Source organism: Sorghum bicolor, chromosome 4, assembly GCF_000003195.3.
Source record: "Sorghum bicolor cultivar BTx623 chromosome 4, Sorghum_bicolor_NCBIv3, whole genome shotgun sequence".
Classification (NCBI taxonomy): Eukaryota; Viridiplantae; Streptophyta; class Magnoliopsida; order Poales; family Poaceae; genus Sorghum; species Sorghum bicolor.
In genome coordinates, this window is record NC_012873.2 from 27,857,911 (window position 1) to 27,885,368 (window position 27,458).

A 27,458-nucleotide genomic window follows, 5' to 3' on the forward strand; every position below is an offset into this window, starting at 1 on the left:
ATGATGTTGAGGCTGCTGCCACCATCCATCAGCACTTTCGAGAGTCGGGTGTTGACGATGATGGGGTCGACGACGAGCGGGTAGACGCCTGGGGCGACTACCTTGTCGGGGTGGTCCTCTCGGTCGAAAGTGATAGGATTGCTTGACCAGCTAAGGTACTGGGGCACCGCCATTCTTGCCGCAAAGACTTCGCGACGCTCCCTTTTGCGCTGCCTCATGGTTAATTGAGTGGAGGGCCCGCCATAGATCATATAGCAGTCGTGGACGGCGGGGAAGCCGTCGTCATCTTTGTCGTCCTCCTTACTGCCAGCCTTCTCTTTCTTGGAGTCATCACGCGTATCTTTTTTGAACCCTGGACCGTCGAAATGCCTCTTCAGCATACGACAGTCCTTGAGCTTGTGGTTGGCGCCTCCCTTATGGTAAGGGCACGGCTCCTCCAACATCTTGTCGAAGATGCCTCCATCCGGAGGGCCTCGAGGCTTCTTTCGATCCATGGCGGCGACAAGGTTGTCATCGGAATCTTCCCGGTGGAACTGCTGCACTTTCTGCTTCTTTTTATTTTTCTTGAGGCCTCGACTGGGGGTCCCATCTTCGTCGACGGGCTGCTTGCCTTTTCTTCCTTCCGAGCTGAAGAAGGCGCCGACTGCCTCCTCCCCTGCCACGTAGTTGGCTACTACGTCCATCAGCTCGTCGACGGTCTGAGGTCGATTGCGACCTAATTCCCGCACCAAGTCTCGACTGGTGGTGCCTGAGACAAACGCCAAGATGACGTCGTGGTCAGGGATGTGCGGCAACTCAGTGCGCTGCTTCGAGAAGCGTCGAGCGTACTCCCGAAGAGTTTCTCCCGGCTTCTGCTTGCACTTGCTGAGGTCCCACGAGTTCCCTGGCCGTATGTAGGTCCCTTTGAAGTTACCCTCGAAGACTCTGACCAGATCAACCCAGTTGTGGATCTGATTGGCAGGGAGTTCCTCGAGCCATCGACGGGCGGTGTCGGAGAGGAAAAGGGGTAGCTGTCTGATGATGGCTCGATCATCACCTCGAGCGCCTCCTAGCTGACAGGCCAGCCTGAAGTCGGCCAGCCACAACTCTGGCTTGGTCTCTCCATTGTACTTCGCGATGCTGGTTGGGGGTCGAAATGGATTGGGCAGGGGCGTGCTGCGGATCGCCCTGCTGAACACCCGTGGGCCCGGTGGCTCGGGGGCCATCCGGTCCTCGTCGCTGTCGTATCTCCCACCGCGATGCGTGCTATAACCACGCTCTTCCGCGTCTCCGTGTCGGCGGCGTCGATTTTCTTTGATGTCGTGCCGCGCGTCGTGTCGACGTTGATTGTCGACAGGGAGGATGAGAGCGGTCTTTCTACCTCGAGGGGGAGGTTGTTGATGGACTGACACCTCCTCTTCGTTGAGAGGCTGTTCGTCGCGCTTCTCTGTGGCAGCTCCTCGTCGTCGAGACGCCGAACTTTCGGCTTGTTGAACCGCCGCCACCTGGAGCAATGTCTGTACTTCATCTCGAATGCGTCGGGCCTGGGAATTCGACGGCTCTGGCATGTTACGTAGCAGCATCGTCGCTGCCACTACATTCTGGCCTGCTCGTGGGAAACGGCTGACAGGTTGCTCTGGCTCTGCGTCGCCGACGATCTGTCGATGCACCTCTCGAGCGCGTCTGCGGACACTTCCACCCGGCGGGTAGGGCAGGTCTTGCTCGAGGATTTGCTCGAGCAGGACGAGGCGCTCGCGGTCTTCGTCGAGCTTCATCTTGAGCTCCCGCAGCTGCGCGAGCTGCGCGGTCCTGTCTTCCTGAGGAGGGGGGTCGAGCTGTCCGTCGTTCCCAGGCGTCCTGGGGTCTTCTCGCGCTGCGGGGGCTCGACCACCCGCGGCAGCATCCCGTGTCTCGTCAGTAGTTTCTACCGCCCCGTCGATGTGACAGCATTCCCTCGTAGGGTCATAGCTATCTGTCTCGGAGTCGGAGTCCGGTTCGGTGGCGTGGAAACACCCACGTCCTTCCTCTAGAAATCGTTGCCTGAGGGAGGTGATCGAGTATCGTCCGGGGCCTAGACGACGGAGGCCTCGTACTCGGGAAAGGTCCGGCAGCTCGGACGCCGGTCGCCGCGCTTCAGAGCTACGTGGGAGGACCATTGGTCTTTCTACGTACGTCCGGGCGTTTGGGCATATCGCCCTGGCGAGCGACGCCGCGGCGTTATCCAACCCGAACGGCAGTGCCGCCCTTGGAGAGAACAACCTGTGTGGAAGTAGCCTAGCTGTGGTGGGGGAGAGCGCGCGAGACGCGTCCCCTCCCGTCGCCGCGCGGTGCTGAGTCGTCGCGCTTGTTGCTCCGTCACATGGTGCTGCCGCCTTGTGGTCGACGTCCTGCCTCGCACGAGCTGTTGGTCGTGCTGAAGCAGAGGGGCCGCGGTGGTGCTGTCCGCGCCTCTTATTAGGCGGGGAGGCGTGGTGGTGAGGGCGTCTCGGGGCCTTCAAACGTGCTGGCGTAACGCGGGCTCCTCCTGGTCCTTTGACTAAGAGTAAGATCATGTCGTAGCCGGAGCCCGTAGACATGAACTCGAGACTCCCAAACCAAATCACCGTGGAGCGCGGAAACGGCGAGGCAAGAGTAGCCATCCGGAAAAGGAGTGGGAAATCGATGAAAAACACGCAGGACCCCTACCTGGCGCGCCAACTGTCGGTGTTTTTCCCCCGGGGGGTCACACCAACGAGTAAATTTGTATGCGTGCTCCCTTTCCCGGATGGTGATGCAAGAAGACACAGAGATTTATCCTGGTTCGGGCAAGAGAAGGCCCTACGTCCATCGAGGGGAGAGAGTTTGTATTATCTTGCACCTAAGTGCTTGTACAGGGGCGAATACAAGCGTGGTATGAAGTGTGGAGCTCTACTACGTATGAGTGTGGTCTTGTGTCGTGGTCATGTGTCCCTTCTATTCCTGAGTCTCTCCTTTTATAGCTCCAAGGAGAGACACAGGGTACATGCGTAGATGTTAGAGTAGGGGTCGATAGCCGCATGGAGCGCCGACCTACTCGAGGCTTCCGTACGGCATGGCCTCGAGCCGTCCCATCTTGATAGCCCGGTGATGATTACGCATGCTCCTGCGTTCTGCCCTGCGCGCCGCCTCGCACTGGTTCTGAGGTCGCATGCTTGTACGGTATGGCGGCGGATCCGGCGGGGTAGCTGTGGTGCTGTCAGTCGACGCCCAACTTGTCCCTGGGAAGGGGCCCTGTTCGGTCGAGGGTCGGACGCCGTGTAATATGCTGATATCTGGAGCGCTGACCTTGGGTGTCTCGAGGGGGTCCCGATTAGACGTTCCATCCTTGTTTCCTGTGCCCCGACACGCCCCGGGTCGTTCGGTAGGAAGGCTGCAAAAAGATTGATGGGACGGAAGCCTGTTCCCTATCACGCCTCCCGTGACCTGTGCGTTAGGTGGGGAAGCATCGGGCGCATTTAATGCTCCGGCCCGCGTGCGCGCGTCAGGCGGCGGATGGCGTCCTCGCGCTCGACGCCCCCCGGTTCGCATGAGCCTGTTCCGTATTCGACGGTAACCAGCGCTCGACGCCTGATCGATTCGCTCAACGCTATTTCCGTCTTCGAGGCTGCGGCCGCCGATGGCGGCGCATACGTGAGATTAGAGCGTCGAATTGAGGGTCTCGACCTGCGTACGGGCAATCTCGTAATGCGCATCGCTGAGGGTACCCCTTACTGATACCCTCGACAGAAAGCTCCCCGCTGACTCACTAATGTTGTAGCCACCCTTCCCCGACGCTCTACCGGTCGGAGATGGCCGGCGTAAGCCGGGGTAGCTCCGCCGTGCCGCCATGGCCGACGGCGACCTCTCTCCGTAGCCGAAACCCTAGCGCCACCTACCTCCTTCGACGCGGAATCCCTCCAGGAGCACGTTGGTGCCCTTGGATCTGCCGGAGAAGCTCACCGTCGGCGAGCATTTGCCGGCGAAGAAGTGCTCTGTTCTCGGTGTCACTGACGCGCGGGTCCCGTCTGCCAGTGACTCAACGGTCACCCCCTTCCTTTTATTCAAATCTGGATTTTGGCTTTCTTGAAAAAAAATCATATCTCCGATTTCTGAGATCCAAAAATTATGAAACCAATTTTGTGGTATTCCTTGAGATGGCTAGTTTTTAATAAATATATAAAATGGGCCATGTTTTCTGTGAAAATATTTATTAAGAATTTAATCTGGTTATTCATGAGTAAATTCATATCTCTTGTTATACTGCTTAGTTTGCCATGAAAATTTTATGGTAGTCTCTGTGTGGTACTAGAATGCTTTGGTAAATATTTCATGATTTTTGGAATACTGCAGCTTTGTTATGTAATTTATGTTTGAGATTTAGCTTGTTTCCTTGAGTAAATCACATAAAATAATTGGTGCTTATGCTGGTGTTCTACTTTGGTGGTAAACTTGTTTGTGACATCCCTAACATGTAAATAATCTGAAATCTGTTGTTTGACACCATATAATTCATGTTTCTGAATTTATGATATAAATACCTTGTTACATGTTAAATGCATAACTTTAATTTGGTATGTGAAATTGCTCTGAAGTTTTTATGGTGATGCTTTGGTGCTATACTTGTACTTCTGTAATTTTTGTAGATTTTTCTGAGCACCTTCTCTAATATCTTGTAATTATGCTCCTTTCTAGAATTAATTAATAAATGCCTTGTTAAGTAAATGTTTGAGGGTTATCATTTGATGTTCTGGTAACCTTGTGATATGCTAGTGCTTATAAGTCATGTGGTTGGCACTGTTTGTATTTTGATCATGTCAATAAATAATTAATTCTAGGGTTAAGAGTTGTTCTGGACAGCAAGGGAGTAATATAGTTTTTACTTGTTGTTAACTTGGTTTTCTGGGAAACTTATCTAAATCAAAGATGTTGTAAACTTATTGATCTAGCTGTGGTTTAAATTTGAGGTCATTTGGCCAAGTAGTTTACAAGTTATAGCTGTTCCAAGTTGGGTTCCAGAAATAGGTGCTCTCTGTTTTTCTGGAACAGAACCTGGAACTTTGTTAAAATGACCTGTTTAATGTATGAATCTTGCTATAATGTTTGAAGATGAGTTGTAGACAATTTCATAAGCTTTCCAGAATGTCTTCACTCATGTTTGTTGGATATGCCTAGCAGTAGTTATGATCTGTTTTCTGAGCTAATTCTGTTATATGTGCTTGCTGTTATAGGCTATCATGATATGTTTTGGGCTAAGTTACACTACAAGGTTTCACCCCTGATGCAACGGTCTAAAAGTGTTGCAATATATCAAAAATGGTTGCCATAGACAAAATTGCAACACAAAAATTTCGTTGGTAGGCGTTGCCATAGTAATCGTGGTCTAAAGTTTGCACCACAAATCATTTTGGTGTTGCAATAGGTTTGAGCGTATTGCAACACATTGGAGTTTTGTTACAACACCATCTACTGTTGCAAACCATAGCATAAGCAACCACTATGGATGTTGCAATAGTAACTTTTGAAACAAACCCCGATGTTGCCAGAGATACATGTTGCCACATATGTAAATAGTGGCAATAGGTGCATTAGCAACGACAATGGGTGTTGCAATAGACCTTATTACCACACATTAATAGCATTGCAATAGATGGACCCTCTATTGCCATGCTATCTCTATGGTTGCTATAGGTGGAACCCTATATTACCACGACAAATATTTGGTTGCTATAGTTGCCCCTCTCTATCGCAACACTATCTTTGTGGTTGCTATAGGTGGAGCCCTCTATTGCCATGACAAATATTTGGTTGCTAGAGGAAGCTTCTCTATTGCCACACGAAACATTGTAGTTGCTATAGGTGGAACCCTCTATGGCCACGATAAATGTTTCGTTGCTAGAGGTTGCCTATATATTGCCAGGGTCAATACTTGCTTGCTATACTTGGACCCTCTATTGCCATGCATATTGTTGTGTTGCTATAAGTTGGAGACTCTATTGCCACGCCCACTATTTTGTTGGTATAATTTTTTTGCCACATTGTTTGTTTTCTGCTATAGTATATATTGCAATGCCAAATTATTATGACGATAGTCCATATTGCAATGCATTGTTTGGTAGCTTTAAACAATAATTGCAGCCAAACAATATATGATGAATGAAGCAATCAAACATCCATTAAACCAAAATTTCCTTTGTTTGTCCACATCATCAATTAAACCATCCAATATCAAAGCTAGTCAATAACACACACAAAACTGAAACACATAAGGTGTCCGACACACACTAAGCTAGGATGAACAAATCAAAATGTAACGAGCTATGTGTAGCACTGTAACAATGGTTGGCTTGACATTGACCATCCCATCACTTGAGCGCTCCTGTCAAACTCTATCTTGCTCCTGAAAAAATCATCAACATTAGTCTACGCATTAGGTAACTGAAATTGTATTATGTTGGCAATAGTGACATGCACAAAACCATTGTGAAGGTTAGGAATTTGGTATCATAACTTAAAGGCTAATGGGTTTACAAATTTAATGATTCATTCAAAGTGAAATTATCCATCAAAATACTATATGATCAATTCATTTTTATTTCTCAAATGACAAACTTTCAGTTAATGAATGATCTTTGGCAATACAAAATTCCTTCCATGACTAACATGAGCAACAGCAAGGCAACTTTAGAACAAGCTAATAAAATATCTAGAGACAGTCATGACAAGAAGCACTAGGTGATCTTGGCCATCATGATTGTTCACAGGCTTAGTAGCAGGTATGCATGCCAATTAAAAAAGGAATAACTGATATCTACTCATAGCAAGCCAAAAGCCTAGACAAATTTATTCAGATAACCAAATGCGAGCAGCAACAAGTAAATAATATTTTCAGACCACAACAAAATAGCTGCCTAAGCAATTCTGGTGATAAATATGACACAAGTAGTAGTAGCATCAGAGATGATAAAGAGATTGGCTTATAAAACTTGCAATCCTAACCCTAGACAATTTTCTTGCATTCTCAGTCATATTGATGAGGAAAACCAAAATAGAAAAAAAATCCTAGAGACTAACAGACTTTTGCTTGCATTCGTAGTCATATTGACGAGGAAAATTAAAGCAAAAAAAAAAAACTCCTAAAGACTAGTAGGTTTGCAAATAAATTTGCAGAATTATTGAAAAGTAAAATTGTCCATGTAAAGGTTATATATGATCATGCCTACAAGTCAATTAGATATATATAAAAGACACTCTCAGTGAAACAAATCTGATCCACAAATATTTACAGGTAGTGGACTTAAAAAATCACCTGTGCATTGCTAGCTTGTTGATTCCTTTTGGATGATAATGCTCGTTTCTTAGCTGCATTATCCTTAAGTGCTTTTGTAGTAGTAAAACTAACATTCATGTTCCCTCCATTGTTTTGGGCTGTTTGTGACTTATTTGCAGCACTCCTAGTTGTGCAAGTAGTACTTGTACCTGCCGGTGCGGTAGCTGCGAGCTGTGTTAGTGGCAGGCTGCTACCTAGGTTATCCTGTAGATCAATAGTTTGAGGGAAAATTAGGCCCCATATACTATGGACTATCACATGACAGCATTAAAAACTCTTCAGTTCTCAAAGTACCTGGTGATGTGATATTTCTTCACTTTCTGTAGTTACGTTTCCTTCCACCATGTTTGTTGTAGCAGCAACCTCTGCAATTTGTTCCCCATCTTTATTAGCCTGCATTTAATTTTTGGTCAGAAAAATTATGAGTGGAGTTTGAAAGTACAAAATTGATGTTGTTTATCTGTCCAAATTTCAGTAGATATACATGATAGCTACACCAAAATGCCTTTACAATATGTGAGAAATAAGCTACTACCAGCATGGTTTGTAGCCAACTACCTGAGCCATTTCAGTTCAACAACCTACCAAAAGATTCAACAAGCGGGCAAGTATAGAACCTAGAGACACATAAACACATTAACTATATCTATTGGGCAAGTTAAGGTTTTACATTACTATTACCTGTTGTAAGGATGCTTGTCCTTGTGCTGCTTGCATCATTGACATAAACTCTTGCCTAAGTGCTTCTCTATCGGCCTCTCTTGACTTCAACATTTCTTCCATCTGACGCCTATGTTCTTCCCTTTCGATCTCCCTTTCAGCCTCTTGAGCTTCAATTCTTTCTTGTAGCTTTGAAAATGCGTCCATGAGTGCCGCATCTTGACGGACGTGGTACTGGTATTCCTCAGAGAGTAGCTGCCTTCTTGTTGGGTACCTTGCCAAGTATCCATTAGCAAGGATCTTGGCTGATTTGCATTTTCTTGTTTCCTTATAGGCTGACTGGAAAATCTGGTTTTGCTCCACATCTGAGATGATGTTTGCATCTCCATTTGATTCCCTCTCTAAAATTTTGCTGCTTGCATTATCCTAACAAACAGAGGACAGTAAAAAGTAGTTAATTAAAAAAAATTGTAGGTGTTCAATTTGCGTCACTTGATAAGGTTTGTACAAACTGTTATATACTCACATAGACATTCCTAGATTCTTGGCTTGTCCATCGCCCATTCTTACTTTGCGCAACATAAAAAGCTCCAAATCATTTGGCTCATCACCAGTTAATGGGTCCCTCTAATTTGGCAAGAATGTAACAAATTATCAATATTTCATCATGTAATGAAGCTAGGGCGTGTGCTTCTAAAGTTATTACCTGTTCAAAGCTACACTGAGAAAAGGACTTTGATCCTGTCAAATGGTGTATCTTTACATTCTGCCGATTCTGAGAATTCTTGTTGCTAATCCTCTGCACAAGGAGTTGATTCTAAAAGTGCTTGAAACATAGCCTTTATTTCATCAAGTGCAATTGGTAAGAATAATATAAATGTCATCAAACCTGAAATTTTTCACTGCCAAAATACAACACCAGATAGTGCCATTCAACAATGTCCAACTCTTCAGGCTTGTGTCTCATTCTCTCATCATAGGTGGTGTACGCCCTGTACGTAGCACTAAATGTGGACCGCCATCCTTTGTAACGCTCATTTGCGATGGTCCATATCTTTTTTCTATTTTCCTCATTATCCTCAATGTCCCACTTATGCTGTTCCACATAAAACATAAATACTAGGTGGCTTCTTAAACAAATTAGTAAGAAATATATGTACACAACCAAAAACAAATCAGAAGCTTACCATCATATCAGATGCTATTGATTTTTTTACATCTTCGTGGATATCCCTCCATGTTCTCACTCCAATGATAAGTGCTTTTTTTCTAGTAAACACTACTATTTCATCAGTAAATGTGCGTGTGTTCTCACCTGCAGCTCCTCCAAGTCTAGAGAATTGGAGTTTAAGCTTCTGACTGCCTTGTTTGGATCTCTTGTGCATGGCTGCCAATCCTTTGATGGTACCTCGTGCCTTCCTCTTTTGGGAGTCTTGTCAATCAAAACATTATACAATATTGAGATTAAATAAAATCATTTACATAGGGACAATTGAACTGAACCTGAATAAAATCATAGTGAGCATTGCTTACTATTTCCCAGTGTTTTCTCACGCCGAGCATGAGATGGTAGGTTCAAAAGTGGTGTTGGATTGCTATCTTGACTTGAATTTAGTAAATCTATGTGATTCCTATGGTTGTCATATGCACCTAAAGATAATAGGTCACATGTGTAAGATATAAATGGTTTGCGAAGGATTGATAATAATTTGGTTGACATTTTGCAAAAAGTTGTTATATTACTAATATCATCAAGTTGTCCTTGCACCCTTAACCATTCTTTATAAGTCTTGACCGTGTCTTCCCTGTATATATCTTTAAAATCTGTGAAATCCATGCTCATATCAATTATGTGGCCATTGCAATATAATATAATATAACCATTTAAGATAGGGCAGCAGCATAACTTACCCATGCATTGGCCCTCTTCATGCATATTGTTAAGCCACACCTTGTAATCATTAATTGACTCATCTGTGAAATCTTCACTAACTGTTGCCATTCTTGGCAATTTAATGGGTGTTATCTCCACATTTCGCTCTGTTATTTGATCCCTCGATAATACTAATCTGACCTCCCTCTCCTCTGCATTACTTGATAACATTGCATTTGCATCAACATCATATTCGATCTCGTTTAGTGTTGCTATAGCATTTCCACATCTTCTCTTATAGTACAAGTAGTCCCTGGCACCATACCCCAATTTTGATTTCATTGTTATTAAGTTACCAAACGTGATTGAATTCCTGTCTATTGTATACTGAGCAAATTCTTGGCCCCCGGGTGCCCCCTTGCAAATGAAAGACATAGTCCATGTCTGTTCCGAGCTGTCACAAAATATAATGAGAAGCGTAAGCACAAGTGATGAAACAATATTCAAAAAAGGAACAACATGAGAATGGCTTCAGCGAGGATTAACATCTTCTTGGGATAGGTGATGAAATAATGAAACACATCAGATGCAAAGGAAAAGGCACTTCTTGATTCAGATAATAGCATATGGCAATCCTCACCAAACTGGTTGCTGAAAAGCAGTGCATACACAAGCTTAAAGCCACAACCAGAATTAAACGACACTTAGAATAACAACTGTGCTGTAACAGGAACTATTTTATGAACTTTAGCTAATATGATAAGGCATTGCATAAACGAGCCAAAGCATGTCAGCAAAAAATATAGTCTCAGCTTGCATTTCACCCTTCCAATTTGCAGCAACATGGTTACAATAAACTATAAAAAATGAGTAACCTGAAACTTTTATTCACATAACAGATGTATTATATTTATACCTATGAACATTAGACACTTCTTTGTACTCTGTTCGGCTCCAAAGGAATAATGCATCAAGCATCCAAACAGAGATCATTAAATTAACCTCACAAGTGCTACGTGAGAAGAACTTGAGCATGCTTACAAATATATGAGAAAAACTGCATAGCCAGGTGCACTTGGGGAAGGGAGGGGATATTGTGTGGCCTTACTTGTCATCTGTCTGAGTGGAACGCCGGTGGCTTTCTTGTCCTTGGCTAGCGTCACCTCCATCTTCATCGGCAGGAGGTGTCGCCGTCCTGGATGAAGGTGTCCGAAAAAGCGACATCGTCGCCTTGGGTCTGGACATCGTGGAAGGAGGTGTGCGCACCGATGCAGGTGTTACCGTGTTGCACGTAAGTGCCATCGCCGCTGCAGGTGTGGGCATGGACGTCGACGCAGGTGTCCCCGTTGCCACTCTCGCCGGTCCCTCCGGAGGGGCCGCCATCTTCTTCTGTGTCGAAGCCCAAAACCCTAACTAGAGCCTGGTGTGTGCGGCTATCTGCTCGATATCCCACCAGATTAGATTAGTGCGTATTGGGAAGGGGAGACACGTAATGTGGGGAGGTTTCCAAATAATTAGAAGGGGTCCAGGTTTCCATAAACAAGAAGCGGTCCAGATTTTCCCAAATTTCCAAACGATATGGTCCAGGTCGACTAACCATTTGATGATATTTTTGAACAAGTTTTGATAAGACTCCAATAAACAAATAGTTAGCTCCACATAAAAAAATGTGCGTCCCTATATATGACATATCTATTTCTTTATGCTGCTTCCAGACAACGGATGAATTTTAAATAAAAACTTGGTAATTTCAAAAAAAACTTGGAAATTTTTAAAAACTTGATAATTTTTAAAAAAACTTGGTACACATTTTAAATTCAGAAAACTTATACTGGAACCTTTAAAACGTTATACTTTATATCATTTAAATTTTTATAATTTCAAACTTTTTAAAAAGTCATAAACTTTATTCTAGGACTGGTTTGTGCACCTCGACGCTGATGAGTACCCGCTCGTGAAACCCGATGATGATTCCTCTTCACTACACCTATTGCCGCGAGCTCGCCATTGTGAGGTCTGCCCTAGCACCGAGGGAATTGGCACCGACCACCAACAAGCGAACCGCAGCATTGTGGAGCCCAACAACGCCCCCATGGCACGCGCGGCTTCATCGTCACCCAACTTGCTACCACACGGGTTGTTCACCACCCGCCAACGGCTACAATTCGGCCTCCACAATGCTGCCTCAACACACTCCACCTCGGTTCGCTTTAGTATGGGCAGGCATGAGGACCGCCCGGGGGCTCTCTCGCAGGTTACCATGGATCTGGTGACCACATTGCCGGCCTCTGAAGACTTAGGATTCTCGCGAGCGCTAGGCCCAAGGCGGTACACTATCGGCACAATGAGGCGACAGTTGGAGGAAGAGCGACGCAGGCAGTTCCCAGTCTTTTACTCTGGCAACCCTAACTCTGACTCCGACCATTACGATCCCACGTGGCAATGCTTCAACATCCAAGTTGGCGTCGTTGCCATGGATGATGACACCATCGACGACAACGGCGCTGATGCCGCAGCAGCGGCAGGAGGCGACAACATGACCCACGAGCAGGACGAGCACCCACTGAACCAGTCAACCCACGCCAAGGCGACCAGGTTGTGCAACTCATGCAGCTTCAGGAGCTAAAGGGCGAGGGCGAGAAGGGGAGGACATGTGGCGAGGGCGAGAAGGGGAGGACATGTGGCTTTCTAACATAGTTGTATGTTGAATAAAATATACGGGTAGTAGTAGTGAAAGGTTTTTTAGCATAAGTTTCATAGAGAGGAAAAACAGTAAGAAAAACAGCAAAAAATATTTTATCTATCAAAGTAGCAAAAGGCAAAAATGTTAGAAAGGATTTTGGAAAATGAGATTAAAATTTGGAATTTAACAAAATTTGCCCCACGTTGGCTTCGATCCTAGGAGTTAACGGTTAACACAAAGGCTCAAGTACCACTGAGTTATTGAGACTTGTTTGGTATTGAGCAGCCTTGTTTTTTCTTTTGTATAGATGCAGAGCTGATTTTATTAAAGTAGATCGGCTGCAATACTTTAGTTTATTACGTGTTTAACGAAGATGACACAATTTGGTTGAAAGTCAATCATGAATTCCTCCTCACATGTGAAAGCAACCTCTCCCTCTCTTATTTCTGAAATTCGTTTATTAACATGTGAAAAGCAATTTCTAGCGTTATGTTGGTTAGAGATACATGCGGCTCTCCCCAATGATCGATCACCGTCATCTAAATGAAGTGTGCCTGGCCTGTCGTCTCCTAGAACGAACCCTGCATGCCTTAAGCTCTATGGCTGCATTATTGGGCCCTCAAGGCCAAGGGACCAACCCCATATAGTATATTAAATATGTTTTCATGTGTTGCACGATGTCATAAATTTTGTGGCACCTAAAGCGACCTACAAAACAGATTCAGCTCTACCACTAAAGAGGCTTTTTGAGTCAAAATCAATAAAAGATGATTCACGAATAAAGCTAATTTATACCAAATAGGCTAAAAAATCACGGGCATTGGCACCGGCACAAGTGCGGATGAGATAAATGTCCATTTCCTTAAAAAAAATAGGTGGCCAAAGTGAATCAAAATTACTTAAGTCAACAAAAATTGGATCCACGTTTGATATGATTTTTATTGTTTCTATCAATTCTAGTGCCGTAAATGTAAATAAAAAATATTCCTAGAGCAACACACGGGTCTTTGTTTAGTCTAAAAAAATGCCCAACGAATCTCATAATATGTATGCTTAAAAAAACTTGTCATGTCCAACAGTTTGGCATTTTTTCTTGGCCATTTGTTTGAGTTTGCCAACTCTGAAAACCAAATGGGGAGGAGAAAAAAAAGGCATATCCAAGAGTTTTGCAAAATTTACTTTGCATTTACCAAATGTGTGGACCCAGGTGATTATTTGCCATGAAATTTTTTCTTCGGACGTCGACGCGCGTGCGGTTTTCGTCACGCGGCCTTCTATCGTCGTGCGCTCTGCAAGTTCGGGGCCACCGCCAGTCGTTCGTGTGGATGTCGCACGCGGTGGTTCTCGGCTGTCGCCAGTAGTTCGTGTCGAAGAAGTGCCTTGGACATTCGTCCACAATCCCTGGTGTTGCCGCCACGACCCACATCTGCCGCATCTACGGCCACCGCTTCCGCGCCAGCGACACACTGCTTCGCCACTTGGACACCATACACGCCCACGAGCACGCCAAGTGCATCGCCCGCATCGACTCCGCCCGCGGAGGCCGCCGCGCGTGCCTCGCCCCCGCATTGTCCCTCAAGGTCTCCAAGTACGAGAAGGCCGTGCGTCGTTGGTGTGGACATCGCACGCAGTGGAGATCGATCTGCTCGCGTGTGGCCAGTAATGACTGGGAGATCTCCCTCGACTCCTCTTCTATCACGGCAAAAGAACAACGACACGGGCAATATATGGCGCGAGGTGGCTCAACAACGAAGGAAACCGCGTGGAGTCCTGGTCACGCGCGGGATCGCCGCGAGAGAAGCGGGCGCACATGTTTGCCAAGCCGAACACAACTCGCATATATGCCAAGCGGAGCCAAGCATTTGCCAAGTTAACTAAAATGGCAATCCAATTTGCAAAACTGTTGGAGAAGTGTTTTTTAGATTTTTGGCAAAAAAACAAGAATGCAAAACTGTTGGGACCTACGAGACCTAGTCAAAAAAGTACACATCATTTAGTTGATTTTGTATCGATCCATCACTTAGATTTTCTTCCAATCCTTACTGACACGTACCCTGGAACCAGATTAGAATTCAACATATAAAAGAAAAAACACCTAGATTTTATGAAGACATTATACAATAAAAAGAGATTGAAAATTCCAACAACCAACACCCAGATCTCCTATTGACGTGCAAACAAATATCCCAAAAAAGGAACCTGACGAGAGGTTTCCTTATGAGCTACGCATGCCAAAAAAAAAGGCCAACGGATCATAACAGCTAAAACTACGACATCTGATAAAAAAACTTACGATACATTTGCCTTCTGAGTTCCGCACGCCGCTGCCGCTCCTCTCCATTGATCAGACGCTCGGTAATTTTGGTGTGGTTCAATTGTTTCCTGACAAGTCACTACATTGCGGTGATCCAATCGCCGCTAAATTGCGCGGTCCTCGGCCACTACGACATCACCGACAGCCAAACTCACGTAGCCACGGATGTGACTGCGATGTATACCCAAGCGACGAGTCCACATCATGTGTTCCTGGTACCATTCATTTGCCCAATTATATTGCTCTTAATTCCCATTGTCGATGAACGAAAAATAACCCATGTTTAATTTACCTCCAATTTTTTTCTCTCCATTGGTGCTGCTTGCTGCCTTTGTATATAGGTAGTTTCCTAGCTTCCTAGTTCCTGCCTTCATTGATCAATCTGTTGTTGGGCATTGGCCATCGCCAATTGTTGCCGGTGATGCCTCTGTTATTAATCAAGTGCGTGGTGATGCCTCTGTTATTAATCAAGTGCGTGGTGAAGCAGTTCTTGAACCCGATGATGCGGTCTTACTTGATGAGGTTGATGACGACGAAGATGACACCTACATTGATGATGGAGTTGTTGCACCAATTGTGGTAGAAAGCATAGAAGATGATTTTTTTGTTTAAATACTTATTTTTGTTCAACTATGATGCGTATTAGCAAGCTGTACAATTTTATGTTTTCTGAAATGTTTATAGATCCACTAATTTACTTATTCAATTGCGAAACTATGCAGACAGTGATAATAAAATTGTCATGGAAGATGCACACAAGCAGCAGTGCAGTACTATTCAGATGGCAGCATGTGTTTTCTATCAACCTTCTTAAATATCTGAACTGACTGCAACATAAAACAAAATAAGCATCATCAATAGAAATTGCTTTTCACATGTTAATAAACGAATTTCAGAAATAAGAGAGGGAGAGGTTGCTTTCACATGTGAGGAGGAATTCATGATTGACGTTCAACCAAATTGTGTCATCTTCGTTAAACACGTAATAGAGAAAAATTTAGGATACTTTAGTTTATAGCAACACAAAAAAACCGTGGCGATAGTAACATGATATTGCATCCATTTAGGATTGTAGTTACAATAAGTACCTATCAATTGCAACGCCACAAAAGATTATTACAACCCCAAAAAACCATAGCAATAGCAATACGCTACTGCAACCATTTTAGAATTTTTGTTGTAATAACCACCTAGAAATTGCAACTCTATGGTAGACTATTGCAACCTAAAATGACCATGGCAATAGTTACAAGCAAATCCAACCAAATTCAATATAGTTGCAACAACACCAAGTAATTGCAACAAAAATCAATACTAATGCAACTCCAAATCACTATAGCAATAACGCCAACTAATCGCAACACAATTCTAAAATGGTTGCAGTAGCACACTCCTATTGCAACGACAATCCACACATATTGCAATACATTTAGTTCGTTGCATTATAGGTACATATTGCAACCATTCTACGGGAAGGTTGCAATACGACCCCCCTATGGCAACCAAATTAGTGGCCTTGCAGTTGTGTGGCGTGGCATTAGGGGGGAATCCATGTAGTGTTAACTTGTTGACTTGTGTGAACTTGTTATAACTGTGTTACTCCGTAAATGAGTGTCCAGTGAGTTACTTATGTTATCAAGCATCCATTCTTTTGTATGCACACCTTCTCATTCACCGAGCATGCAATAGGTGTATCGGACGTGGCAGCTTCCTTCGATCTGCAAGTGAATCCCGAAGGCCAGGAGGGCAACCCGGAGGTGGAGGTCCAGCAAGTCGGACTCGAGGAGCCCGAAGAAGAGGTTGAGTGCCCAAGCCACGAGCCAGCCTCGTTCGTGAAAGGCAAGCACCGGAGCATTCTAAGCCTCCCTTTACTTTCGAAAGTTTATTTAATATGTTATATCTATTGATGCATTAAGTATAGAAGTTGTGATGAAACCTTTGCTGCACTTTATTCAATCCTTGTCCAGATAATTTACCCTACCTTGGTTGTAGAGTTAGGATCGGGTAGCAGCTTAGCCATGCTTAATCGGTATAAGTCGGGTGATTTCCTGTCACCTGCGCGATATAGGGTTCTGTCGGATCACGATGGTCTATATGTGCTATCGTGGATGGAACCTGATTAAATTTGACTTAAGGCGGGCGGAGTTTTGCAAGGTTGTAGTAGCTCCGTCTGTGGCAGTTAAGGACCGAAACTCGTTCCGACCGCGAAGCCGAGTAGTATGACTCAGGCCGGAAGACCAGCAAGTATAAAGTGCGCACTACCGGAGGAAGTGCGGTGTGCGGGGGACCATTAGCGTAAGCCCAAAGGCAGGTGAGTTAAAATTCCTGACCTCCCTGGCAGAATGGTAGCCCTGGGAGTGCGGCGCTGATCGGAGCCGCGATTCCTGAGTTGTACCAAAGGTGACCCGTTGGCTCTCCGACGGGGGATGCTTGGGTGAGTGCTAGGAATAAACCTCCAGCTGGATAGGAATTCGATTCGAATCGCCGTCTCTCCCGGTTAGTGAGAACTTGACAAAGCAGCGACAAACGTAGCATTCACTAATGAACTTGGTTCATGATAATGATGATAGCAAGGAAGAACTTATGATGAACTTGATATGATTATTATTGCTTGTAATAATCAAGTGAAGTGTTTAGCACAGGTGCTAATCTAGTAGTAGGCTAATGGTAAATAAATATGATGCTCTTACAATGTGTTAGTCATAATAAAGGCTTATGGCAAAATACTGAGTCAACCAGTTCTACTTTTATATGTTAGCCTTGCATGATCCTTGGTGTCCTTTATGTTTACTAGACGGGTAAGTCTAGCTTAGTACAATCTCGAACTCAGGGTTTATTCCCACCTGTTGCAGATGACATCTTTTATGACGGCTTCTGCAAGACATGTCTCCACCCCGCTGGGGATGAGGACTAACCATTGGGCACGGTTCTCTAACAACTTCGTATCTGATGCTTTTGGAAGGATGATGTAGACTCTGGCAGTAACTCGAACTTAAGAACTGAATTTGGAAAGTGTGTGTGTAATTATTTTGCTTCCGCTACTTCAAACAAGTGTTGTAATAACTTAATACTCCGATGTGGTGCCGCTTCGACGGCAATGAATGACTATGTAACATTCGCTGTGTTGTGCTGAATTATTACGATCTTGGTTTGTTGCAACTTGGTTTGAAGTCCTTCGTGATTTCAATTGACTACCGGGATTATATGGGCTAAAGTTTGGAAACTTGATTGTTTGCCGATCGTTTCTACACTTGAACTCTTATAATTTGGTCGGTTCTGTGACAGCTGGCATCGCAGCAAGTTCAGCATTATAAATGCAGTGTTTGTGTATTTTAAAAAAAAGTGTTTTTTAAAAATAAAATGGTGTAAATCAATAATTAAGTTATGCCAGTGGTCGAATCCTCCTTGCCCACATAAGGACTATAGGTGGCTATTTAAGTACTGACTTGGGGGGTTTTATTTATGCATCTCCGGCAGTACTCAGGTATGGATGTGTGATGACCGCACTATGCTACCCTGTGGTCTAATGGTGGAGGTAGCCTTCATATGTGAATTAGCTACATATGTCGCTAGATTTAAATTATGCAACGTCGCAACTACGCTCTGGTAAGTGTGAGCTGTGAGAGCATGATCGTCCAAACGGCGGTCTAGGGGAGTGTTCGCGGTGGTTTTCTGGAGAGGTTACATGTCAAAACCATGGAACCACGAAAGAAACTTAATTGGGGAGCATTTAATTTCTCGGGTAGCTGTGGTGTCATTGTTTGTGCATGTTGGGCATGTCCAAGCAATGTGCACTTAGTTTACTGCTTTCTTGAGTGATATATTGGGAACTGTTGAGCTGGAATGAAGTTTTCTGTAGGTACTCTAACAGCGCACGTGTAAATCGATAGTTATCGTATCGAGAGACGAATGTATGCCACCGTATATCCGTTAGAATGTTAATTTTCTAAGTTTGTGAGGACGTACGGTTCGTGCATGCATCATGTCGCATTCATACATACATTCTGTCTACTCCTTCCCTTACAATGTCGTCCCTTTTTAATTAAATAAATGTTTTTTAAACTAATCCTCTTTTACCCATGGTATTCCTATTCCTTTCCATAGATGGACGCACCCGCTTCACCCCGTCCCAGTGACACTTTCTTGTGCGAGTTTGGCACTCCTACTCTGCTCTGGAGAGTGTTACAGACTGTCTGGTATACTGAGCCACCTCAGTATTCCTGGTGGGAGTTGGAGAGCATAGGAGGGATACAGTGGTTTGCTGTGCAGTGACTTGTCCCTCCACATGGGGACAAGCCTGCATGGATAGGCTGGACTTGTAGCTCAGATGGGCAGACTCCTTGGGAGGTAGCTCAGGTTGCAGCCCAGACTATCCTGCTCGATATCTGTCAGAGGTGTGGTGATGAGCTGATGGGAGGACCAGCGGCCTCCATTCCCCGTGCTGACCCAGCAGCAGCGGAGTGGAAACAGGCTGATGGTTGTGCTTTGGTTCGAGGCAGGGGAGAGAGAGCTGAGAGTTCTAGTCCTGCTATGAGTGCTATGATGGCTGTGCTCAAGCTGATCAGTCAGCGAGAGAACACCTATGCACAGGTGATGGTGGCTGTTCATCGAGCTCAGGAGATGCAACAGAAGGCTGAAAAGCGTGCTCGCAAGTTTCGCAAGCAAGCTAGACTCCTAGAGCAAGCTCAGAAGGACCGCAATGACTGGGAAGGCATTGCAGAGTACCGTAGGCAGCAGTGGGTGAAGGCCATTAGAGAAAGAGATCATAAGCAGGATCAGGTGAGTCAGTTAGCTAGAGAGAGGGAGACCATACAGGAGCGCTTGGTGCAGATCACTCGTGAGAGGGACACTGCACTCCGCATGTCGGAGAACAGACGCCGGGCATGGGAGATGCACCGGGTTCAGTCGCTTGAGCGGGAGAACTATCTACAGGATCAGATTGAGGCTGGTCTTGTGGAGATTCACCGTCTCAACAACTTGCTACACCCTATTCCTCGCCCTATACCCGTGTATCCAGAGGTGGGACCTCAGGTGATTGTGGCCGATGATGATGGTATGGAGGTCGATGGACCAGTAGCGGCTGCACCACCTTTGCACGAGGACGTGGAGGACGAGGAGCTTGAGCCGGTTAGCGACGAGGATGGAGAGGCGATCTTCGACGCTGACTCGGACGACGAGCCTGGAGTGTAGGGAGTAGTGGGTAGTGTTATGTGAGAATCTTTTGTAGTATGCCAGTCAGCCATGGTGCTTTTGTAACCATGTTGTAATTCGGAACTTTGACCTTGACTCTTGGCATGTACTGTAATGGTGTGATAACTTTGTGGCCCCAATGTGTAATCTTGACACCTTCGTTATGTTATGATGATGTTTTCCATTGTGGTGCATATTGCGGATATCTCTGTCATGTGTCGGATTGGTGATGTTGTTTTGTGGAATTGAATTATTGTGCCTTTCTGTAAAGCTATTCTCTTGAATACTTTCAGGCATACATATAAGTTCTTCTGCGGCAAATCTTGTCATCATCAATGCTCACTGACTATGTCTTTACAGATGTCTCGTGGCACCCGAGGAGCGGAACAGCGTGCAAACATGAATCCACCCCCTCCTCCTCCACCACCAAATCTGGCTGAGTTAATGCAAATGATGGTGGATAATCAGAGGATGCTCACTGAGACCATCAATCGGATGGCAAATCAGGGTGGTCGTAATGTGCAAGTTGGGCCAGCACCTAACCAGTATAGCAGCTTCAAGGATTTTCTGGATACTAAGCCCCCACCTTTCAGAGAGGCGGAAGAACCCCTTTAGGCTGAGGAATGGCTGAACATCGTGGAACAAAAGTTCCGCTTGCTTCGGCTAACCGAAGGATTGAAGGCGGAGTACGCAGCCCATCAACTGCAAGGCCCAGCAGGCATCTGGTGGAATCAATATCGTGAAGCTCTTCCTGCTGACACGGTGCTTGATTGGAATATTTTCCGAGATGCTTTTAAAGGGCATTTCATTCCTTCTGGTATCATGGAAATGAAGCATAGCGAGTTTATGCAGTTGACTCAAGGCAACAAAACTATGAAGGAGTATTTGCATGCTTTCAATCATTTGTCTAGATATGCTCTTGAGTTTGTGAATACTGAGGCGAAGAAGATTGCTAGTTTCAAGCGGGGTTTGGGCCCCAAGTTGCTGAAGACTATGGGCCGCACTAAGTGTGCAACTTTCAATGAGTTTGTCAGTGATGCTCTCACTCAAGAGAACTATAACACTGTGTACACTGCAACCAAGACTCGCAAGAGAGCTTTTGAGGCCGGGGCAGGGTCATCTCAGTCCAAGGCTCCAGTGGCAGCTAAGCCACCGTTCCGTGCTCCAACGCCTAACCAGCGGTACCGCCCTCCAGTGAAGAAGAATCAGGCGAAGACGGGTTTCCGCAAGGGGTACTCTATTGCTCTTCCTAGGGGCAACACGGGTCCCAATTATGCCAAGACTCCACCTGCCAACCGTCCGTGCTGGAACTGCAATCAGACCGGGCATTGGCAGAGCAACTGTCCTTACCCGCCAAAGAAGGGAAACCAGGGGAACGTCCGCCAGGGGCGTGTTCACTACACAACCGTGGAGGCAATCCCTGCTGGTGAGGTAGTCACGGCTGGTAAGTTTCTGGTTAACCAACGAGAGGCACTTGTGCTTTTTGATTCTAGAGCATCGCATTCTTTTGTGAGTTCTGAATTTGTGTCTAAGCATAATATCAAGGCAATTACACTTGATATGGGCAGTTATTGTATTAGTGCTGCGGGAAATGATATTTCCACCAATCAAGTGGTTTTGGGGGCAACTCTGGAAATAGGAGGCCGTCAGTTTCTTGCTGATTTGGTTGTTCTACCCGGTGTGGGCATAGATGTAATACTGGGGATGAAATGGATGAGTGGCAACGGAGTTCTTATCGACACCACCACTCGTGTAGTGATGTTGAAAGACCCGAATACCAAGGAGGCATTTCTAGTGCAACTCCCCCGTGATATTCAAATCCGTAGCACTGTGAATGCAGTTACATCTAAGGCTATTCAGGACATTCCGGTGGTGTGTGAGTTCCCGGATGTATTTCCTGATGATTTACCCGGGCTTCCTCCAGATCGGGATGTGGAGTTCAAAATTGAGTTGATTCCAAGTACCGCTCCTATCTCTAGAAGGCCTTATAGAATGCCACCCAACGAATTAGCTGAGCTTAAGACCCAACTAAATGAGTTGTTGAAGAAGGGTCTTATCCGTCCTAGTTCTTCTCCATGGGGTTGTCCGGCTATCTTTGTGAAGAAGAAGGATCAATCTTTGCGCATGTGTGTGGACTATCGTCCCTTAAATGCGGTAACCATCAAGAACAAATACCCTCTTCCTCGCATTGATATCTTGTTTGATCAGTTGTCTAAAACTAAGGTATTCTCCAAGATCGATTTGCGATCTAGGTACCATCAGATCAAGATCCGTCCAGAAGATGTGCCTAAGACAGCTTTCTCGACGAGGTATGGGTTGTATGAGTATCTCGTCATGTCCTTCGGTCTTACAAATGCACCTGCTCACTTCATGTATCTCATGAATTCGGTGTTCATGCCCGAGTTGGACAAGTTTGTGGTGGTCTTCATTGATGATATCTTGGTATATTCCTGCAATGAAGAGGAGCATGCAGAGCATCTGCGTATAGTGTTATCGCGTTTGCGCGAACATCAGCTTTATGCCAAGTTTAGCAAATGCGAGTTTTGGCTGAAGAAAGTACCTTTCTTGGGCCATGTCTTATCTGAAGAAGGCATATCGGTGGATCCAGCCAAGGTGCAAGAAGTGTTGGATTGGAAAGTTCCAACTTCGGTACACGAGGTTCGGAGTTTTCTTGGTCTGGCTGGATATTATCGTCGATTTATTCCCGAATTCTCAAAAATATCCAAGCCTATGACTCGGCTGCTTCAGAAAGATGAGAAGTTTGTGTGGATGCCTGAGTGTGAAGAGGCATTCCACAAATTGAGGACATTGCTGACATCAGCTCCTGTTCTAGCTCAGCCCGATATTGAAAAGCCCTTCGATGTCTTTTGTGACGCGTCAGGCATCGGTCTAGGCTGTGTGTTGATGCAAGAAGGTCGCGTTATCGCGTATGCCTCGCGCCAACTTCGAAAGCATGAGGTCAATTACCCTACTCATGACTTAGAATTGGCGGCAGTTGTTCATGCTTTGTAGATCTAGAGGCATTATTTGCTGGGTAATCTGTGTAATATCTACACTGATCATAAGAGCCTCAAGTATATCTTCACTCAACCTGAACTGAACATGCGGCAGCGAAGGTGGCTTGAGTTGATTAAAGATTATAATCTACAAGTGCACTATCATCCGGGCAAGGCGAACGTGGTGGCGGATGCCTTGAGTCGGAAAGCGCACTGTCACTCAATCCAAGTGGAAGATCCGTTGTTGTCACATCTTATGCATCCACTTGTGCTCAACCAGATTTCTTTGAAGAGTACTCTTCGCAATTGAGTCATCGAATTGCAGCAAACAGATGTAGGCATCCACCATATAAAGAGGAAAATGAAGGAAGAAGAAACCAAGCATTTCCGGGTCGATGAGAACGGAATTCTTTGGTTCAAAGATCGACTAGTGGTCCCAAAAGACCGCGAGCTGCGAAATCAGATCTTGTCTGAAGCTCATTCATCCAAATTGTCTATCCATCCTGGTAATAGCAAGATGTATCACGATCTGAAACCTTTGTTTTGGTGGACAAAGATGAAAAAGGAGATTGCTGCTTTTGTCGCTCGTTGTGACAATTGTTGTCGTGTGAAGGCTGTTCACATAAAAGCTGGTTTACTTCAACCCTTGCCAATTCTAGGTTGGAAATGGTAAGAAGTCAGCATGGATTTCATCAGTGGACTCCCAACTTCTGTTAAGGGTTACGACTCCATTTGGGTGATTGTAGATCGTTTGACCAAGGTTGCTCGATTTATTCCAGTTCGAACTGACTACCGTCCACATCAATATGCAGAGTTGTACTTCGAGCACATTGTTCGTCAGTATGGTGTGCCTAGAACTATTGTATCAGATCGTGGACCACTGTTCACTGCTCGTTTTTGGGAATGTCTGCATGAGCAGATCGGTACTCATTTAGTCCGTAGCTCTGCTTATCATCCCCAAACAGCAGGTCAAACTGAACGTGTTAACTAAATCCTAGAAGATATGTTGAGAGCATGCGCTCTCTCTTCAAAAGGTTCTTGGGTTAAATGGTTGTCATTAGCTGAGTTCTCCTACAACAATAGTTATCAGGAGAGTATCAAGATGGCTCCATTTGAAGCCCTGTACGGTCGGAAGTGTCGAACCCCATTGAATTGGGTAGAAGCCGGAGAGCGAAGGTACTTTGGCATCGATTTCGTGAACGAAGCAGAGCAGAAAGTCCGTACCATCCTGCAACATCTGGAAGCTGCTCAAGCTCGTCAGAAAAGTTATGCCGACAAAAGAAGGAAGCCGATTGAGTTTTCAGTTGGTGACCATGTGTATATCAAGGTTTCTCCGATGAAGGGCGTACAAAGGTTCGGAGTCAAGCGAAAGCTTACACCTCGTTATGTGAGACCTTATCGGATTCTCGAAAAGAAAGGGAATGTGGCGTACAAAGTTCAACTCCCAGTTGCGCTTCGAGCTATTTTCCCTATCTTCCACGTATCACAATTAAAGAAGTGCCTTCGTGTATCGGAGGAACGAGTGGAAGTTCGAGATATCAAGTTGAAGTCAGACTTGGTATACGAAGAAAAACCTATCGCGGTTCTTGATCGCAAGGAGCGGGGGACTCGTAATCGTGTGGTTAAATTCTACAAAGTGTTGTGGAGTAACCACGGGGAGGAAGATGCCACTTGGGAGACGGAGGATTATTTAAAAGAAGTTTACAAAACCTTCTTCGAAAATCAGTAAGCTTTCAGATCTCGGGACGAGATTTTTGTAAGGGGGGAGGGCTGTAACATCCCAGTGTTATGGTTGCATTAATCATGTGCATAGCATGAGCATCATCATCTACTCAAAGCATACCATGATCATCATCTATCTTGAGCCATGTCATTCTATGCAAAAAATGTGTTTTAAATTGCTTAAATAGGCATCCTATGCTTATGTTTAAGTGAACCATGCTTGTGTTTGTGCTCTATGTATTGGTAATTAGTTTATCTATGCTTAACTTAACTTTGGGAACAATGTTCATGTTGATCACTTCTCCAAAATATGCCTTTAAGTCATACTTGTGTAAATAGGCCCTAGAAACCTCTTTTCCTTAGGCTGTTAAAAAGTGTTTCATAAAATGTTTGCATGTCAAAACTTTCTAAAGCAAAGTTGTAGCAAATTTTATAAGGAACAAAAGTTGTTTTATGGCCATCTCATGAAAATTACAACAAATAGCTCAAAAGTGACCCACAAGGCAGATTTGGGGCTGTTTCCAACACTTAGAGAAATTTTCTAAGTATGGGGACGCTACAGTTTGCTTGATCGATTTTGGGAATCTTATATCTCTCAATCCATGCTGATCTAGCTTTTGCTCCAATTGACAAAGTTGTAGAACTCAGTTGGTACTCGAACTTTGTCAACTACACCATCAACTATTTCGCTCTGGTTTGGGAGTAAATCATTGTCGAAGTTGCTCTGTCAGTCGGTGATCGCGAGGTCTGATTCAGAGAGGAGCTCGCCGTCGGGAACGCCCAGCGCGACATCTGTCCGCCAGATGGCGCCCGTACGCCGGCAACGGCCCCGCTCGTCAGGTCGACGGCATTGGCATAGACGCCATGGCGCCCCGCACTCACTCAGCGCCCGTCCATTCTCCTCCTCCTCTCTCTCGCGCTCGCTCTGGCGGAAACACCGTCGCCATTGCCGCCGAGAGCTTCGCCAGCGCCTTGTGCCCTCGCCTCTGCGTCTCGCTTCGCCTCCGAGCGTCTCCAAGTCCACTTCGAGCTCCTCTATCTTCTCCACCCATCAGTTGGATGAGATCTCCCTGTGGTGAGCGGCATTTCGCAAGTTCTCAGTCGTCGGGTTCGCGGCCGTCGCGACACCGATTCAGGCGAACCTCGCCGCTGCTCCACCCTTGCTTCCTTTCTTCTCTTTGGGTAGCGTTAGGTTCTGCTTAGGTCTTGGCGTCGGTCCACACCACGCCATTACGGTTGTAACCTCACCGTCGCGCGGGAACACGGCCGCTGCAGCGCCGTGCTCACCGCCGACGAGCACCTCGCACGTGAGCAGGCTCACCGGAGCCGTTAGGGTTAGGCGCTCCTACCTCGAAAGCTCCGCGCTGACTCACTAATGCTGTAGCCACCCTTTCCCGACGCTCTACCGGTCGGAGATGGCCGGCGTAAGCCGGGGTAGCTCCGCCGTGCCGCCATGGCCGACGGCGACCTCTCTCCGTAGCCGAAACCCTAGCGCCACCTACCTCCTTCGACGCGGAATCCCTCCAGGAGCACGTTGGTGCCCTTGGATCCGCCGGAGAAGCTCACCGTCGGCGAGCATTTGCCGGCGAAGAAGTGCTCTGTTCTCGGTGTCACTGACGCGCGGGTCCCGTCTGCCAGTGACTCAACGGTCACCCCCTTCCTTTTATTCAAATCTGGATTTTGGCTTCCTCGAAAAAAAATCATATCTCCTGTTTCTGAGATCCAAAAATTGTGAAACCAATTTTGTGGTATTCCTTGTGATGGCTAGTTTTTAATAAAAATATAAAATGGGCCTTGTTTTCTGGGAAAATATTTATTAAGAATTTAATCTGGTTATTCATGAGTAAATTCATATCTCTTGTTATACTGCTTAGTTTGCCATGAAAATTTTATGGTAGTCTCTGTGTTGTACTAGAATGCTTTGGTAAATATTTCATGATTTTTGGAATAATGCAGCTGTGTTATGTAATTTATGTTTGAGATTTGGCTTGTTTCCTTGAGTAAATCACATAAAATAATTGGTGCTTATGCTAGTGTTCTACTTTGGTGGTAAACTTGTTTGTGACATCCCTAATGTGTAAATAATCTGAAATCAGTTGTTTGACACCATATAATTCATGTTTATGAATTGATGAAATAAATACCTTGTTACATGTTAAATGCATAACTTTAATTTGGTATGTGCAATTGCTCTGAAATTTTTATGGTGATGCTTTGGTGCTATACTTGTGCTTCTGTAATTTTTGTAGATGTTTCTGAGCAACTTGACTAATATCTTGTAATTATGCTCCTTTCTAGAATTAATTAATAAATGCCTTGTTAAGTAAATGTTTGAGGGTTATCATTTGATGTTCTGGTAACCTTGTGATATGCTAGTGCTTATAAGTCATGTGGTTGGCACTGTTTGTATTTTGGTCATGTCATTAAATAATTAATTCTAGGGTTAAGAGCTGTTCTGGACAGCAAGGGAGTAATATAGTTTTTACTTGTTGTTAACTTGATTTTGTGGGAAACTTATCTAAATCAAAGATGTTTTAAACTTATTGATCTAGCTGTGGTTTAAATTTGAGGTCATTTGCCAAGTAGTTTACAAGTTATAGCTGTTCCAAGTTGGGTTCCAGAAATAGGTGCTCTCTGTTTTTCTGGAACAGAACCTGGAACTTTGTTAAAATGACCTGTTTAATATATGAATCTTGCTGTAATGTTTGAAGATGAGT

General features: G+C 45.1%; 1 protein-coding gene across 2 annotated transcripts; it reads right to left on the minus strand.

Annotated features, from left to right (window-relative positions):
* LOC110435060 lies at window positions 6,127-11,277 on the minus strand. Of its 2 annotated transcripts, XM_021460379.1 has the most exons (12): window positions 10,945-11,277; window positions 9,875-10,290; window positions 9,707-9,787; window positions 9,497-9,613; window positions 9,151-9,395; window positions 8,853-9,059; window positions 8,670-8,762; window positions 8,490-8,590; window positions 7,985-8,389; window positions 7,598-7,696; window positions 7,283-7,507; window positions 6,127-6,373 (listed from the first exon to the last, which is right to left on the minus strand). In XM_021460379.1, the coding sequence occupies exons 1-9, from the start codon at window positions 11,217-11,219 to the stop codon at window positions 8,365-8,367; spliced, it is 1,560 nt and encodes a 519-aa protein (XP_021316054.1). In that variant the 5' UTR covers window positions 11,220-11,277; the 3' UTR covers window positions 6,127-6,373; window positions 7,283-7,507; window positions 7,598-7,696; window positions 7,985-8,364. The 2 variants fall into 2 exon arrangements, with proteins under 2 accessions (XP_021316054.1, XP_021316053.1); XM_021460378.1 differs by having other exon boundaries at window positions 9,497-9,787.